The sequence below is a fragment of the Panthera uncia genome (assembly GCF_023721935.1).
Source record: "Panthera uncia isolate 11264 chromosome A3 unlocalized genomic scaffold, Puncia_PCG_1.0 HiC_scaffold_11, whole genome shotgun sequence".
NCBI lineage: Eukaryota > Metazoa > Chordata > Mammalia > Carnivora > Felidae > Panthera > Panthera uncia.
The window spans coordinates 15980545-15999430 of NW_026057578.1; the positions used below are offsets into that span (position 1 = coordinate 15980545).

Genomic DNA, 18886 nt, shown 5'->3' on the forward strand with positions numbered 1-18886 from the left:
CACCTACTATATGCCAGGCCTGGGCTGAGTGCTTTACACACACAAGTTCAGCCAACCCTCAGAAGCAGATACTATAGCTCCCCATTTAACAGGTGAAGAAACTGAGCCCAAGAGATGAAGGGACGAGCCCAAAGCCAAGCCAGCCATCTGCAATAGAGACAAGATTCAAATCCAAGTCTGACCCCAGAGCCCTGTTAGTATGTAAAAAGGATGCCATTTTCTGGGTTTCTTTGTTTGTTTCTAAGGATGCTATTTTTTTTTAAACCAAACCAACATCGAAGCCCAGAGAAAGAGCCCAGGAGGATGTTCACTAGCATGCCACTCGAACGGAGCACCATGCAGCCTAATGAATTAAGCGATGGATCTGGGTTCAAATCCCTGTTATTTCGCTCACTAACTGGGTGTCCTTGAGCAAGTTACTCAGTCATTCTGTGCCTCGTCTGTAAAATGGGAGTAATAACGGTACCTACCTTCTAGCACTGTTGTGAAGATAAAACAAATTAACATTGTGGAGCGCTCAGAACTATGCCGGTACACAGCCTGTGCTCTGTGCGTGTGTGTGTGTGTGTGCGTGCACGTATGCGTGTGTGTGTGTGCTTGCACAGACACATGCACCAGCATGCAGATGTCTATACAGGCATGTGCACCTGTGTGTTGTCAAAGCCCCTTTGGTCTCTGAGTTGCTGTATTTCTAGGTTAAGACAGGAGTTTAATTTCTCCTCTCTGATTACTTGTATTCTTCACAAATAACAAGCAATACTTTTGTAATGGAGACAGTAGACTTACAGGAAAGAGGTTCTATAAAAACACCCAAAGTCGAAGCATTTGTAAGCCTTCAGCCTCCTCTTCCAGTGACCTCTGAGAATCCCCAGAACTCAGTGTCGGGGTCCCCAGCTGAGCCAGGTGGCAATGGAGCGCTGGGGGCTGGGGTTCTCCCCAGACACATGGCATTCCCGCCCTCGGCAGCCACCCAGCCTCAGCCTCCCGGCCCAGACCGTGCCTGCTGCCAAAGCACACATCTTCCTGCCGGAGTGGCTGCCTGCTGGATGCTGGGGGAGGTGGGGCAGGCCGAGGCAGTGAGGGCTGTGGGTGCTGGCCCTGTCCGGGACAGGCTTTCACCACCGTGCCAGAAAGACAAGGGGGCTGGGCTCCAATCTAGCCCCATCTCTGCCTCCAGAGTGCTGTGTGTCCTGAGGTAAGGTCTTATCCTTCTCTGGGCCTCAGATGTCCCATGAAAAAAGCTGGACTGAGGGCTTACCCGTCTATGGCAGGCTGGGACCCACGGCACCCAGGGGGAACTCTGCAGCCCAGGGTAGGCACACGCGAACAGCCTTGGCCCTTACAGACCCAGGAGCGCCAACGATTATGCCCCCCTCTGTCAGCACGCTCAACGGACCTTCTTCTATGGCTTGCACATGAGTGGAGCTTCACATCCACAGTTCACTGCTTTTCACAGCAGCCTTTGAGGCAGTAACCCCACCCATGGCACAGCTGGGGAGACTGAGGCACACAGAGCCTCAGGGACTTGTCCTAGGGCCAGGAGCTTATTTGTGTGGTAATGGGGACTCTGCAGTGAACATCCTCACACGTTTACAGAATGCACATGCCTCCCCTGGGCACACACCACACGCACCTGCATGTACACACTCCCGCAAGCGCTTCCTCCTCCTACAAACCACAGAGACGGCTCAATTCCCCATCCCCTTAGATCCTTGCTACTGTGCCCCCTCCGGTGCCCTTGCATAAATATACAGGAACTCACCCTTTACACATTTAATCCTGTGAAAACATATAAGCCAACCATACTTGCTCCTATCTCAGTGCTCGACACTATTTTAAGCACTTACTTGGATGAGCTCATTGAATCTTCAGAAAAACTCTATCAGGTAGGTACTAATATTGTCATCATATCCACTTTTATATGCACATGGCAGCTAAGTCACAAAGAGGTGAGTCACTTGCCTGGGGTCCCACATCCAGTGGATGGCAGAGATGGGTCAGGTGCCCGGGCAGGCTGGCCACGCTGCCTCCGCACAGAGACACAGACAGACAGCTCCACATACAAAAGCATCATCTCCTACCACACACATTCACACATCCACAGAAACCCAGAAAATTGCACCGGGTAAACACACAGCAACACCCCCAGGCCACTCCACCAGGTGGGAACGTCTCTGCTGTCCTCCTGGTCTGAACCTGTTCCCGCGCCCCCTTCGGCAGGTTTTCAGGAGATCAAAACGGTAGGGGTGGGGCAGGAAATAACCAGGGATGGCCCAGATTATCGTCCTGGGTCAGGATCTCATTTTAGGGTAAGAACACCTTCTCACCTCTGGATTTTAGCAGCTGGATTCAGCTACTACGTCACCCTCCTTCCTGTCGGAATTCTCTCCGGGTTTGGGCAAGCAAAGGGAAATTCTTCCAGAGAGTAGTCGTATTTGAGGCAGTAGGGCTCAGTGGCTACCAGCACGGCTCTGGATCTAGACACTTAGGTTCGTGGCTTACCATCTGTGCGACGGTGGGCAAGTTACTTAACCTTTCTGTGCCCCAATTTCCTCATCTATAAAATGGGGCTGCCTCACAGCACTGTTGTGAGGATAAAATGAGTTAGCACATCTGAAGACACTTGACACAGAGTAAGCGGTCAATATACCGTAGCCCTAAGAGCAGCTAACAACAGTAGCAACAGCTGCCAACCGTGATTAGCACATACTAGGTGCCGGGCACTAAATGCTTTAGGGGCCTGATCTTATCTAAGCCGGGCTCCAGTTTCTTGGGTGAGGTATCAGAATCCCCATTCTATACACTAGGAAGTGAAAACTCAGAGAGGTCAAGTAATTTGCCCAAGTTCACACAGCTAGTGCCAGTGGAAACTGGATTCCAGAGCCAGGTCTCTGATCCCTCACCCTGTAAAGTTGCTTTTGAGTAGACTGCAGGACAGAAGTCTGGTGTTCGAGGAAGAAGGCTGAGAGCTTCTAGGTCCCTCATTTGCCAGTTGAGGAAAGAGGTTCAGAGACGTTAAGTGACTTGTCTAAGTCACACGGCAACTGGCAGACTCGGGACTGGAACCCAGATCCGCATCACTTCAAATCCAAGGAGGAGAGGGAGGAAGCTAGAAGGAGGGCAATGCATGTGAAAAATAATAGCGATGATCCAGACTCTTCAAAACTTTTCAGGTCAAATGCTCCAGATTCTTCCAAAAGATAAATTAAGAAAATGCAAGGGACGAGGGAGGAATCAGTAGAGATTTAAAAGATACACATTTTTTAATATGGACAAGGCTCCTATAGTCTTTAGGGATGTGTACTTGGGCAATAAAACTATAAAGAAACACAAAGAAATACTGTCAAAGTCAGACTGTGATCAGGCTGGGACATTTGAGGGGTTCCTATTTCTTGGTCTGACTGGTGGTTACAAGTGGTTTGCTTTATTGGGTTCCCTCTGTTTTGTGTGACTTTCTGTATTCGTTTTATTTTACAATAAAACAGGCTTTTAAAAACATAACAGCAGGAGTCATTTATACAATGACATCCTCCATCTGTTACCACCTTAACCATGCATGAGGATTTTAATCTCCTTTTAATAGTTAGAGGATGCGAGGCTCAAAGAGGGAGGCAACTTGCCCACAGTCACACAGCAAATAAGTCTGGGAGCTGGGAGTCGACCCCTGTGGCATGGTTTGTCTCTGCAGCACAGCGGTGGTTCGGCTGCCGGTGGTAGTTCCTGGCCCAGCAAGGAGAATCGGAAAGGCCTCATGACAGATGCAGAGAAACTCACGCCTTAGAAAATAAATCACACTCAGAAGCACCTCTGGGCTCCCAGGTCGGCCTCCTGCTCTCTCTGCAGCCCGATAGCAGTGTCACCTCCTTGGCAGCTTACCCAAGAGGGGGCAGGATGGTCTAGCACTGGGTAAGGAGCAGAGCTGTGGTTTCAGACACGTGACCTGGCTCTGAGCCCTTTCTAAACCTTTGTTTCTTCATCTATAAAATGGGAACAATAAATAGACACTACCTTATTTGGCTATTAGGAGAAATTCAGTGTGATATATGTTAGCACACAAGCCAAAGTTTGTTCAACGTTAGCCGTTAACCTCCCCACACAGAAACATGGTGTGATTCCATTGACACACTGCGCAAGAGCAGGTAACACTAATGGAAGATAACAGAAGCGGGAACAGAGGCTACGCTGAGGGGTACTGACCGAGGGGGGCAGGAGGGGGCTCCCACTGAGGGGCTGCACCTGTCTTTTATTTTGATCCAAGTGGTGGATCCAAGGGTGTGTGTATGTAAAACTTCATCTAGTTGTATACTTGAGATTTCAGCACTTAAAATTAAGTTATGCTTTAATTTTAAAAGTTGGACTTATATATGGTTAAAAAAGTCTTTGTTTAACGTAAAAGAGTTCTTTCAACAAGTACAACATGAAAGTCCTACGTAAGAAAAAACACATACCAACAGAAATATCCCATTCTTGTCTCCCCAACAACACATCCATTCTCCCCCATACACCCAACCTAAATCCCCAGCAGTCTACACACATAACCAAAGACCCCAATATCAACACAGACAGAAGTCACCATCCAACAGAGCAGACGCATCTGCAAACTCCCACTCAACCCCATAGCACATCCATATTCAAATATAGATGCTTTTCACTCCGGGCCCATGGAAACACACCCTCTGTGCAAACACACAAACAGACACACACAAACACGCCAAACCCATAGACCAAACTGATTCAGTGAGTAGATTCGTGAGTCAGACTCCACCACTTCCTCACCATAGGACCCGAGGCAAGTCATGTAATTCCTCTGCGCCTCAGTTTCCTCATCCGCAAAATGGGCCCAATAAGATCTTCTCTCATGAAATAAAATACAATAAAAAGGAAGACAATGGGCAAATAAGCGCTTTGAGGGAAGGAGCTGTGTGTTTTGTGTCTCTATCTTCAGTGACGCACATCACGCCATTATTAGTGAACTTGAGTATGTTGTCCGTTCTCACCAAATTACACTTTAGATTCAAAAGGATCTTTTTTTTTAAGGACATGATTTTAATAGGCTTTACGTAGTTATTTTATGCAATTTATGTAGCTTTTTAAAAAAAGTTTACTTATTTATTTTTGAGAGATAGAAAGCATAAGTGGGGAAGAGGCAGAGAAAGAGAATCCCAAGCAGGCCTCACGCTGTCAGCCCAGAGCCCCGAATCCTGAGATCATGACCTGAGCTGAAATCAAGAGTCAGGCACTTAACTAACTGAACCACCCAGGCACCCCTAGTTTCAGGACGCATTTAACCAAAATTCCAAGTTATTTTGGAGGAAGTTGGCAAGCTGATTCTAAGCTTTGTATAGAAGAGTCATGGCCTAAGAGTTTTCAAGACATTCTACCAGTTGAAACGTGAGCAACAGGTGATGATTAAGGAGAAGCGGAGACATGAGTTGGGGGTGAAGCTGGGACACAGGGTCGGGACAGGGACACCAGTACAAGCACTGGATGGGCTTGGGCAAAGGCTCTGAGGCAGGCAGGAATTGGGTGGGTGTGAAGAACTAAAAAAAAAAAGGCAGGTTAGGGAAGACTCTCCGGGTAAGAGTGTGTAAGGGGTTAGTTGAGAGATGGGAGCACATCTTACAGGTTGGAGACCTTGGAGGCCATGCCAGCCACAGGGCGGGCAATGACCTGAGGGCCTCCTTTTCTGCTTTGCCCTGTGCCCAGTCCTGCCAGTGGGGGTTGGGGAGTGTGAGGGGGGCAGGGAGAGTAGACCAGGGAGTAGCCCGTTAGGGAAAGGGGGCACCTCACCCTAGTCCAGAGCAGGGGAGGGGCAGAGAGAGAGAGCCCTCGCACCAGGGAGCCCCTCACCGCCTGGGTGAGGGTGTCAGAGACGACTTTCCCCTCCAAAAGAGATGGGGAAGCTGGAAGAAGGGGCTGGCCAGGGGCGATCCAGCTGGGGGAGGCGGCGCCCAGTGATCCTGCGCCCTGGCGCGCCGTCCCTGCCTGAGGCCGCGGCTTGGGGGCCGGCGGCTAGAGGACTGGGGAATCCTCCTCCGGGTCCAGCCTGGACAGCTGCATGGCCAGGTGTGGTCGCGGAATTTGCTGTGTCGCCGGCCGCTGCAGCTGGAGCGGAAAAGCCTCTGTGTCAGCTCCCCCCCCAACCCCCCCTCGCCACCACCACCGAGGCGCCCCACATTCCTGCTTCGGGCGCGGAGCTCGAGCCCCGCGGCCACATCCCGGCTCCGTCTCCGGACCCTAAGAAATCAGCAGGGCAGGGGCGGGAAGGGACCAGGGGGAGACTCTGTGGCCTGAAAACTGAGTCAGACTTCTCATCTGTTCAGTGAGGACAGTGACACTTTGCTGTGCCTGTCTGACAAGTTACTATGAGCAAAGATGAGCGTCTTTATTTCAGGGGTGACCATCTCTTGTGTGCCTACTGTATGCACACCTAGTACAATAAGGTTTCACTTATTTATCCCGGCAACAAGGCTGGCACTCCAGCGTTGTCGTTTTTCAGATGAAGAAACAGAGATAAATGACTTGTCCTAGGACACATAGGTAATAAATCCTGAGTCTAGACTTGACCCTGTGTCTGCCTGGCTGTGTTCTTAACCAACATACCACATGGCTGCTAAATCTTCCCAACTGCGCCAGTGGTAAGCTTTGCAGAGTGCTGTGACCCTGTGAGTCGTCTTTTCTTTGGCGGGCCAGTGAGGTCAGAGCGACAACCCCCAGACCTAGGAGACAGGGGTGGCTACTGGTTAAGCGCTTCACCCTGTGAGGCATACTTTACCCTGGTCTGAATCCCAGCTCTGATGGCCTGCTGGCTGTGTGACCTTGGCTAAGTTTCTTGGCCTCTCTGTGCCTCAGTCTTTGCAGAATGAAGTAATAACAGCCAAATACAGTAAAGCATTTAGTGCCAGACACTTAGTTAAGTTTCAATAAAACGGGTTCTTCTTAGAACCTAAGTATTTTATTCCCAGTTTGGTGTTCCTTTTTAAAATGTATACCTTCTCATAAATTGTGAAATATAACATAGGTACTAGATTTATAAAATACAAATATGCAGTTTATTCCATTTTTATTTTTAAAAAAAATTTTTTTAATGTTTATTTATTCTTGAGAGACAGAGCGTGAGTGGGGGAGGGACAGAGAGAGAGGGAGACACAGAATCTGAAACAGGCTCCAGGCTCCTGTCACCACAGAGCCCGATGAGGGGCTTGAACTCATGAACCATGAGATCATGACCTGAGCCGAAGTCGGCACTTAACCTATCGAGCCACCCAAGGGCCCCTAATCCATTTTTAAAAGTGAACATCTGACAACCCCCAGGTAAAGAACTAGAAAACTGCCCATACTCTGTGTGATCCCAGTGCCCTCCCTTCATCCTATAGGTAACTGCTCAACAACACTGGGATACTTGGTTCCTTCCTTTTCTTTCTAGTTTTACCAACGTTCTTTCAGAACCCCAAACCTCAGCCCTGTGGCCACCTGAGACAGGAGGGTCTGGGATCTGCAGGAGTCTGTGGCCAGTGGAGGGAGTGGGGGTGCTGGGGGTGGGGTAGGTCCCAGGCAGCTCCTCCCACTGCTGTGTCTGTGGCCTGTAGATGAGCAAAGCCAGATCCCTGTCCTCCTGCAAAGCCCTTCTGACTCTGTGCCCACATGATGAGCAGTCGGGGGTTGTGTGTGTTGGGGGCACAGCCAGAGGACACAATCCCCTCCGAGTTAGCAGTCTGGCCTCTGGCAGACACAGGCTTTGCTCAGCTGCCTCACCCCAGGGAGTGGCTGGTTGTCCCCTCCGGCCAGAAAGAGGTGGCCAGAGGTTAGGAATGGGGGAGGCATTGCAGAGGAGAGTTCAGAAGGAAGCAATTGGTCCTGGCTGGCCAGGAGCTGTGGACAGAGCCAGCTGCCCACTGGGAGAATTACCCAGCTGCCTACCCCTTCCCCCAACCCAGAGTGAATTATTTCCCACACACCAGCCAACTAAAGGGCACCTGCTGGTCGCTCTTCCTGGAATGATCGCTTCCCACTGTTCTTCTGGACAACAGGGGTCGAACCCCATCAGGGGTTCTTCTTCAGATGTCCACTTAGATAGAAATCATCTCCTTCAAGAACTCTTCCCTGACCCTTCCCTGGGCCTATGTGGTCTCTTCCTCAGTGGCTCTGAGCATCCTCTGCTTAATCCATTGTCATTCTGCTGCAGCTTTGTTCAGACTTTATGGACCAGAAAATCTCTTTCCTGGTGATTTATAATCTTTTTGATCTTAAGATAAATAATAATAATTTTATAACTATTATTCTCTGTCATCTCTCCTCAGTTTGTAAAAAAGCAATTTAAGTTTAAAATAACTTCCTTTACATAAGCATATTAATAAGGATTCATTAATTTATTTAACAACAAAAAGAGTGCTTAGTAGGTGCCAGCCATGGTTCTAGACACTTGGGGTGCATCAGTGAACAAAAAAGGCAATGTTCCCTGCTCTCTGGAATTGACATTCAAGTAGGGGAGACAGAAATTTTAACAAATGAATAAGTAAATTATAAAGTGTATTTTTTACAGTCTATTTATTTATTTTGCAAGAGAGAGAGGGGAAGAGAGAAGGAGAGAGAGAATCCCAAGCAGGTTTTGCGATGACAGCGTGACTTGAGATCCTGACTTGGGGCTCAATCCCACAAGAGTTCATAATCAGAGCCCACAAGAGTCAGGCTCTTAACCAACTGAGCCAATCAGGTGCCCCTAAAGTGTATTTTTTTAAAGGGTCCTTAATGATACTCCTAATTCATAAAGGCCTTCTACTCTTTGCCATTTAATCAAGCGATTCAGACCAATATACTTTAAAACAGACCGAGATCATTGTCAAAATAAAGATCTCTTTTCCAATGAAAACGAACACTCAGATTTTTTTTTTTTATTCTACTCAGGCAGAATGTAATCTCCTTATAAATCAGTGGCACTACAGTATAATGTTATAAAGAAGAAAAATTCTTTATGAAAAGGCAGCACAAACTTATATTTCCTTTAAAAAAATTTTTTTTCAAGTTTATTTTTGAGAGAGAGAGAGACAGAGTGTGAGTAGTGGAGGGGCAGAGAGAGAGAGAGGGAGACACAGAATCCGAAGCAGGTCCCAGGCTCTGAGCTCTCAGCACAGAGCCCAATACTGGGCTCAAACCCACGAACTGCGAGATCATGACTTGAGCCAAGGTCGGATGCTTAACTGACTGAGCCACCCAGGTGCCCCCTATATTTCCTTTTATTTAATCTTGAGCTTATATATATATGTGTGTATATATATGTATATATGTGTATATATGTATACATATATATGTATGTATATATGTGTATATATGTATACATATATATGTGTGTATATATGTATATATGTGTATATATGTATACATATGTGTATATATGTATACATGTGTATATATGTATACACATATATGTGTATGTATGTATACACACACATATATATGTGTATATATATGTATGCATGTGTATATATGTATACATATATGTGTGTGTATATATGTATATATGTGTATATATGCATACATATATATGTATATCTATATGCCTGTCCAAGCTGGCTACAGCATAATGGTAACGTCTGATGATTTCCACGCAACCATTCCACACTTAGTGATTCTGCTTCCAACTAGAACAAACTGTGTTTTCAAAGGGTGATAAATCTTTGGTTATCAAGGAAACTCACCTATTCAACACACTGGAAGTGCTAACATCTAACCCAATGCTTGGTTCACTAGTAACTTAATAAATGTTGCTTGGCTGAGTAAATGAATGATGATCACCTTCACTGGATTTTAAGTTCCTTGAGGTCAGAGACCACTAGATTTTAAGTCATTGCTGACTAGATAAAGAAGGAATGAAAATCGGCAATTAGGTGGTACCATGGAAGCAGCAGGAAGGGAAGAACTCTGGAAATTGTGGCCTTCTATCACCCTCTGGTGGGGAAGGGCGGGGCATTGTCCTCCAGTGCCTTAAAATCTTCTGTGTTTTTCAAACTATAGATCCCCACCTATTAGTGAGTTGTAAAATAATTCAGGGGGCATGACCAGCATTTCTAAAAATTGAATTTATGACTAAACAGAAAATATGAGAGCGCCTCACACCCAGCAGAGGCAAATTCTGTCATGAACTGTCATGAAGCTGTATTTATAGCTATGTCTATTTATCTATTAGCATGTATATTCATTCATATGTTACATACTATTTTTGTGTGCTTACTGGATTACAGCCAGTGATTTGTTGACAAATGTTTAACAACTAGCTCTCTAAGAAAATGTATAAGTATATATATACATAGGTTTTTCATAAAGTTTTCTCAACATACAGAATGTGTAGCACATAATTTACAAATAATAAAATATACAAGTATTCTTCACTGTAAATTTCATATAGTGGATTGATTCTCACAGAACTCTTTCATCGCTTTTTGCTGGACTCTTGTATCTGTAGATAATTTATAGTTTCAGTTCAACCATACTTGACAAATGGAGTTGTATCTCAATCTACACAATCAACAAACCAAATAAAGCCCTGATTTGTAGTAACTGGTGAAAAGACTCCCACCACGGATGGTTTTGAGCTACCAGTGTGATGTCACTGAACGTGTAGTTGGGAAAATTGCGCAGTAACATGCCATACAGATACAACAGATATAAGTAACCCCAAGAGCATAGATAATAAGCACAGGTAATTAGAATACGTAAGAATAGGTAATTAGGAAACAATGGGTTTTGAATATTAACGTTGAGTTTCATTGTTAGTTTAGATAATGTAATTTTTAATAATGGCCATGTTTAACAATCATCTTGCCAAAGTCCTGAAAATGTAACAATCTGCTGTCACAGGCCTGTATAGTTGGCTCCAGGACAACACTGAGTTCACAACATAAACATATATTTCTTAATATGGGTTGAGGTAGAAAGAAAGAAAGAAAGAAAGAAAGAAAGAAAGAAAGAAAAAGAGAGAGAGGGAGAGGGAGAAATAAACGGAGGGAAAGAGAGGGAGGGAGAGAAAGAAAAAAGGAAGGAAGGAAGGAAGGAAGGAAGGAAAACTGCTCTAAAGACGTATAATTTTTCAAGTCTGGGTTTAACCTAGTCTGCAAAATTCTCCAGGGATAAAACTACATAGTCTTAAATGGAAAAAACCCATATCCTTTGTACAGAAATACAAACCCTGAAAGTTTCAGGAGGTACATTTTTGAAAGTTCATTTGGGTGATGTCTAGAGTTTCTGTTCACGCAGAGCTCTTTCACCTTTTCTTGGAGTGCGGGATCAGCATCTGGATTTTCACTAATGGAACCGCTTTAATAATATCCAATTACCTCCCTGTTCTTGACCATTATGCAGTTTGCCATGGAAAGTAACAATGGTTGAGCATCTGGCAACCTTCAGGAGATAGAGATGATTTCAGATACTATTTACAAGCTGCCTTCACAAATGAGATCTTTCTAGCTGTGTACTTCCCATTCCCAACCATGAAAAGCCAAGCTGGTGTGATCATCATTATATATATATATTTTTAAGAATGTAACTTTTTGAAGGCCCAGAGATATCTTGTTACAGAAGAACCCCAATTAGATAAATGTGATTTTCAGATATGTAGATCATCTTGAGATGGTTCTAAGGAATTAATGCTGTTGTTCTCATTAGTTTATTAATTCCCTGCATGAGAGGTTTTTTTAAATTTTGTTTTTATTTTTTGAGAGAGAGAGAGACAGAGACAGGGAGAGAGAGAGACTCCGGAACAGGCTCCACACTGTCAGCACAGAGCCAGATGTGGGGCCCAATCTCAAGACCATGAGTTATGACTGAGCCGAAATCAAGAATCAGATGCTTAACCAACTGAGCCACCCAGGCGCCCTTCTGCATGAGGGATTTTAAATGTCAGTCCATTATAGGCATAGATCAGGTCAGTGCTTCCCAAGTTTGGGGCATGAGAATATTTTAGACAGCTAGTGATGATGAATCCTTGATTTAGGGGCATGGGAATATTTTAGACAGCTAGTGATAATGAATATTTCAATATAAATGTTTATTTGTGATAAATACAATTGGCACACATAATCCATAATCTCAAGGATATTTTTGCTCGGGAAGCTATTTGGGAGGTATTTGAGTTTGAAATGTGTGTTGTTTAAAGAAAAGCTTTAAATAAATATTAGTATTGGTGGTATGTGGACATAGCAAAAGCAGCTAAGGTAGCCGTAATGGCCTAAATGGTGATCCTCAAAAAGATGTGTCTTAACCCCTGGTACCTGGGAATGTGACCTTATTTGGAATGGGATCCTTGCAGATATAATCAAGGGTCTCAAGGTGAGATTATCCCGGATTTACGGTGGACCCGAAATCCAAGGACTATTACCCTGGTTAGAGACAGAAGGAGAAAGACACACAGAGGGGAGAAGGCTGTGTGCGGATGGAGGCAGAGACCGGAGTTACACAGCTACAAGCCAAGCAACGCCCAGGATTGCAGGCAGTCACCGGAAGCTGGGAGAGAGGCCTGGACAGGAGTCTCCCTCAGAGCCTCCAGAAGGAACCCTCCTTGCCAACAGCTTGGCACTTCCGGCTTCCAGAACTGTGAGAAAATAAGTTTCTGTTGCTCTAAGCTAAGCCGTTTGTAGTAATTTGTTACAGCGGTCCGAGGAAACTGATACAGCGGCAAAAAAAAAAAAAAAAAAAAACCCCAAAAAAACAAAAAACCAAACAAACAAAAAACAAAAACAAAAAAAGTCACAAGTTTGAGAAACACTGAATTGGGCACCCAGCCACGATGGGGGTGAGAGGATTTAGCTCTGTGATAAACTGAGCAACTGAGTCACCAACACTCTCATCTGACCTTAACCCCCAGAGTCCAGCATTTTCACTCAATACACTAGTTGTTTAAAATGAAACGACTAGTTGATAGAATGAAATCTCATGTCCCTATACCTGGATCACCGTAATGACCTCGGGGTCCTAAACTAACTCTTGGGAAGGGTTGAGCTCCTCTTGGCTCCCCACTTACGGATGAGAAAACTAAGGCGCAGATGGACGAGGTGTCTCCAAGCTTCCAAAAGAGACTAAATGATGCTGTGACCACTGCTCCAGTCCCTACAACACTGCACTTAACTCTTTCCGGTATCCAGCAAATACTCCCGGAGCGCTTTTTCCCAGACCCAGAGAAAACTCCGAGGCTGCCACCTGGCGGCGGGACTGGGAGAAGTGAGAGAAGGACCGCGGCGTTCCGCAGCGGACGCCCTGCAGAGGCCATCAGTGGCCAGGAGGGGGAGCGCGAGCGCCCCGCGAGGGGTGGGACTCACGGGAGGCGCGCATGCGCCCAAGAGGAGGCACGGCGCCTTCCCGAGCGAAGGGCAAGACGGTAGCCGGGAGGATACCGGGAGGCGGACGGTGGCCGACGAGGTCGGGCATGGAGCATCTGGAGTGCTGCGCGAGGTTCCTCCGGGGGACGCTGGTGCGAGCGGCGGTGCGGCGCTACCTGCCCTGGGCGCTGGCGGCCTCCATGCTGGCGGGCTCCCTCCTCAAGGAGCTCTCCCCGCTGCCCGAGAGCTACCTCAGCAACAAGCGCAACGTCCTCAACGTGTGAGTGCGTCCCGGGTCCTCCCCTGTCCCCGCCATAGCCGACCCGCCGGGGCTTAGCTGCCCTGATGGACGAGTCAGCGGAAGGGGAGGCCTTCCCCGTCGTGACAGGTGCATCTGCACGCGTGTCGCGACCGAGGGATCCCCCGAATAGCTAGTGTCACTAGCAGTTGGCGTTTGCACGCCCAGACGAGCCAGCCTGAGTTGACTGGGCAGGGAGTGACTTGCAGGGCTGTGTGCGTGTCTGTGTGCGCCTGTCGGGGTGTGGGGTGGGATGGGGCGTTGAATTAGCCTCTGTCGCTGCGCCCCCACCTCCCCGTGGAGTCCGGAGTCAGCCCTGGACCTGCTTGGGAGATGCCACCTCTCTCCTGCCTGCCTGTATCAGACCCCACGCTAAGTCCCCCCCCGTCCCAGCTTGTGACAGAATCCCGTCACCACCTGTGAAAGACCTGCCTTCCCCTGCTGACTCTGCAACCTTTGCGAGCCTTGCCCCGGCCTCTGACCCAACTCCCGCTCCAAGACAGTCCCCGAGGAGTGGAACCCTCCAGCCTCTGACCTTTCCCCTGGATCTCCTGGGACCTTCTCAGCCACTCAGAGTTCATGGCAGTGGCCCAGGAAAGTAAGCCCAGTGGGGCTCTTTGAGACATCTCCTTAACTCCACCCACTCACGCCTTTTTGTTTGTTTGTTTAACGACTGGATTTTAAGTTTATTGCACAAAAACACTGTTGCGGTCTTAAAGGGAAACTCTGGAAGATAAGACTTGGCCCTTGAAGTGAACTTCAATTCTCCTTTAGAATTACAGTGTCAGCAGCATCTCCCAAAAGTCAACCTAACTTTCGTTACCTGCATAAAACCCCGGTTTCTCTCCGCAGCAGTTTTGTCAAATGCCTGACAGATCTTGGCTCTGGCAAGATCCTTGCATATCAGTCCCAGGGAAGAAGTGAGTGTCAGGCTCTTGGGTGGTGTGTAAGAAGCCTTTGGAACCCGGGAGAAAGTCATCCTGTCCTTGGCCCCCCTTCCTTCCTCACGCCTCCATGGAGGCTGGGCTAAGAATAGATGGATGATGAGTGTGGTTGTTAGCCCCAAGTCTCTTGCGTGTGTGTTTCCTGTGGCCGGTCCCCAGGTCAGCCACCTTTGATGGGCAAGGGGGGACAGGCAGGCAGCTGCCACCTTATCTGGCCTGGGTGAGCTGGGAGCCAAGCAGCCTGGCAGACGAGTCCCTGTTGTGTGTGGGTAACCATAGGTTCTGATGTTTGGTTCCAAGCCTCTGCTAATTGGAGGGAACCAGTGAATCATTGGCTCTGGGAGGGATTTCAAAACTCACTTGGCCTCCTCAGCTCTATCTTTACAGCTGGGGAAACTGAGGCCTGGAGAAGTGTAGTAACAAGTTGAGTCGGAGTCAGGATTTGAATCTGATCTTCTGACTTGAACTCAAGCTCTGTTCTGAGATCATTTCTGCCATGTAGGAAAGAGCCACAGTGTGGGGGAGAAAAGACATGGGCTTTGGGGCTGGCCAGACCTTGGTTTACTCTGGGTTTGCTGGAGGTTTGATTGTGACCCTGGGCAGGTTATTGAACTTTTCTGAGCCTCACATTCTTTATAAAATGGGGCAAGTGAGACTTTCTTCCCAGGGTAAGTGGGAGTGTTCTTTGTGTTCACTTTCCCAGAGCCTGGATCACAGACTAAGATCCCAGGCCCTGGATTTGAATCCCGGCTGCACCACTTATGACCTCTGCTTTGGGCACAATACTTGTATACCTCAGTTTTCTGATCTGTGAAATGGGGATAGTAACGGTAGCCAGCTCCTAGAGTTGTTTAAAGATCACATTTAAAGAACTTAGTAAGTGAAATAGCTATCAGTAGCTGTTATCAACTTTTCTTAGTTCCCCTCCCTTGAGAGTCTGGAGACCTGAGTCATGACATTGTTTCCTCTCCACCATGTCCCCTCTCTTCACTTCCACTTTCCTCCTCTGCCAGGTATTTTGTCAAACTGGCCTGGGCCTGGACCTTCTGTCTCCTCCTGCCTTTCATTGCCCTCACCAACTACCACCTGACAGGCAAGGCCGGCCTGGTCCTGCGGCGGCTGAGCACCCTGCTTGTGGGCACGGCCATCTGGTATGTCTGCACAGCTCTCTTCTCCAACATCGAACACTACACGGGCAGCTGCTACCAGTCGCCGGCCCTGCAGGGGGTCAGAAAGGAGCACCAGAGTAAGAAGCAGTGCCACGGGGAAGGAGGCTTTTGGCACGGCTTTGACATCTCAGGCCACTCCTTCCTGCTGACCTTCTGCGCCCTCATGATTGTGGAGGAGATGGCTGTGCTGCATGAGGTGAAGACGGACCGAAGCCACTGCCTCCACACCGCCATCACCACCCTGGTGGTGGCCCTGGGCTTCCTCACCTTCATCTGGGTGTGGATGTTTCTGTGCACGGCCGTTTACTTCCACGACTTGTCCCAGAAACTGTTTGGCACCCTGTTCGGTTTGCTGGGCTGGTACGGGACCTATGGGTTTTGGTATCTGAAACCCTTTTCCCCAGGACTTCCTCCCCAGAGCTCTACTTTGAATTTGAAGCAAGACAGTTACAAGGAATAAAAGAGAAACAAAAGGGGTGATACATAGCAGGGCAATGGCTAATGTATTTTTCATGATTTTTCTTGGCTACTTGACTAAAGTATCAGTCCTCCTTCAGCGAGGGAGCTCACCAGGCGGTTTTGGTGAGTGGTGGTGGAGTCTGGGGAGGGACTTGAATCCCCACACTTCTTGGCCATGTCATCTTGTGTCACAAATACCACCCTTCCCAGTCAGGCACTTTTTGTCCCTGGCAAGACTTGACCTTAATCTGGAATGTCCCTTTTGTCCCTAGAGGGCAGAGCTAAGGCTCAGAGAGACGACAGAATCAGGAAGGCCTCCACTGTGTGGCTGGAGGGGAGGCCAGGGCCTCAGCACCCTTCTCTGCCACTGTCATTCTCTCCCTGATTCTAGTCATCTTGTACTTTAATGGCTGACTTAACGCTGTTATTTAATAATATTGCTCTCTGGTCAGCTTTGCGTAAGCATTTATTTCCAGCAGGGTTCTTTATAAAACAACCACCTGCCTGAAGATACTCTCTGGTGGTGGTATTTGTTTATCCTCAGAATGTTCTATATCACAACTGGCTTGTGATTACCTACCAAAACAGTTCAACTGGAGTGCCTCTGTGGCTGAGTATTGGATGATTTTTGTGTAACGAACATTGCCAGTTTTCTGTCTGTGTTGCCCAGTTTTACTGGCTTTTGGAGCAATAAGGTTACCTTTTTTTCCTACTATTTTGAGCAAATGCTTTATTGTTTTCAATAACAACTATGGCGTTTGTTCTGTGTTGACAAAACTCCTGACGATAACCCACAACCTCGATGCTGCACTTTGGCACGTGTGTGGATAGCTTTGAGGGTTTTCTTAGAACACTAATTTACTTTTTATAAACTAGACTCCTGGATTATGGTATTAAACTCCTCCTCGCTTCATGGGGCTGTTTTCTCTATTAAGAATAAAACCTGAAAGCAGACATTTTAATACTAACTTGATGAAATTTAAGCTGAGTCAGAGTAACTTTGCAAAATGCATACTTGCACTGAAACTTTCCTGACCACGCATCAGTGGTGTAAGCTGAACGGTGTCCTTCAGACTCAGCTGATAAGTACATTGACCAGTCTGCTGTGGCCCAAGGAATTTTTACATTTTGGACAAGATTATGATAAATTGGAGGTGAAGGAAAACGTCTTCCATTGTCTCTGATGGCAGGAAGCCTACTGTTTACAAAAATGTCCCTGTTAAATGTCGGCACGACTTTGGCCCTACCCTCCACCAGACCCAAACTGGGCCTGCTCAGCTGGCCTTGAAATCGGTCTTTCCTTTCCCCCTTTGCACACTTCTCAGTGTCCAGCCTGTCCTTCTGTGGCCTGTCACCTTCACCCACAAAGGTACGGTTACAGCTCTGTGATAAGACACTCCCCCGCCACCCGTCATCTCCACAGGTTGCAGGCTGCCTATTTACTGTCTCTTTAGGCCTTTATACCCAGCCCTTCGCATTTTGGATAATCATCCTGGAAGCTTCCTTGATGCTCCTCTCCCTCAAAGCTAAGCCTGACAAGCACTACACTTAACTGCCTTAACTCAAGCTTACATGTTAGGAGCTTGAGGCCTGAAAAATCTTCAGGGTAAATTGTATTTCTTATAAAGATGTATTTAAAATATATATTTGGTATCCCACCAGGCTGCATGTTAATTTGTATCGATCAAAATGTGAGGTATGATACGTTGTACCAAAAGGCGGCAGAAATGTTGGCTCTGAGATTTCGGAGGTGTCACCCGTGGTGCTTTGGGACGTTGGGAGCGTTGGCAAGATATGACGGGCCCCATGAGATTTTTTTTGCCCTTTGGAGTTTTCGTCTGTAAACGGGGAGGTAGAGTAGGCGGGGGGGGGGGGGGGGGCTTGTTGAAGGGGTTGAAGTCTCTCCTGAGTTTCGTGTTCAGCACCAAAGGCGGCAGACACAAGGTGACTCTATGTGTCTATTTGTCACACTTAAATACCCAGACATTTCCCCCTAGCAGATCTGATTCAGGCTCAGCATTAAAAGTAACTCTGTGGAAAGTGTCAGTTACCGACCCTTGTGTACTGAGCAGTCTTCTATCACTTCCTGTTCAGTCTTAGCACCCTCGCCTTTTCCTTGGGAACGTGCTCCCTACCCCTCTGTGAGGCAGCGTGGTTTGGTGAAAGAGTTTGGGCTTAGGAAAATGCGAGATGGGGTTCAAATATTGGCACCACCACTGAGAGGTGTCTGACCACAGGCAGGCTTCGTGTCCACACCTGGACAATGGAGATGATACGTTAGGATTACGGGAAATGATGTATGTAAAACACCCAGCACATGCGCTTAGCGGACCAAAATCCCTCATCTCCTTTTTCCTCACCTAAAGCCTTTAGAACTTCTTGTGGCTCCTTAGAGGAGGCAGGGAAACTAACATCTACTTTTGAGTACCATTTGGGGTCTGGGTCTCCTGTTGAAATAGTCTTGTATCTTTTGAAAAGTGTCTGTTGTCCCCAGGTGCTGAGCAAGAGGCTTGGAAGGGCATCTGTGATCCCAGAATACCACCATGCTTGTTTGGCGTCTCCACCCTGAGGTTCATTCACTGACACCTCATTTTCCATGTGCATCTGTCATAGTCTGAGTACCAGATTGTATTTAGAGTTTGGCTCCTGCCACTGTTACATACACACAGGTCGTGTGTGTAAACAAGCAAATTAAGTAAACTGGAGATA

The 18886-nt window shown here is 47.3% G+C and overlaps 2 protein-coding genes across 2 annotated transcripts in view; one reads left to right on the forward strand and one right to left on the reverse strand.

Annotated features, from left to right (window-relative positions):
* PKIG (cAMP-dependent protein kinase inhibitor gamma) overlaps positions 1–18886 on the reverse strand; it is a 409002-nt gene that overhangs the window by 247119 nt on the left and 142997 nt on the right. The gene's annotated exons all lie outside the window — the stretch shown is intronic.
* Positions 13299–18033, forward strand: FITM2 (fat storage inducing transmembrane protein 2). The gene is made up of 2 exons (XM_049650745.1): positions 13299–13587; positions 15563–18033. Exons 1-2 carry the CDS (start codon positions 13319–13321, stop codon positions 16176–16178), a joined length of 885 nt encoding a protein of 294 aa, XP_049506702.1. The 5' UTR covers positions 13299–13318; the 3' UTR covers positions 16179–18033.

What these genes read in the sequence shown, in the direction of transcription:
- FITM2 (XM_049650745.1), top strand. Translation starts at nt 13,319, where the DNA reads ATGCGCCCAAGAGGAGGCACGGCGCCTTCCCGAGCGAAGGGCAAGACG. An exon ending in AAGCGCAACGTCCTCAACGT is followed by an intron (nt 13,588 to 15,562) that starts GTGAGTGCGTCC and finishes CTCCTCTGCCAG; the next exon opens with GTATTTTGTCAAACTGGCCT.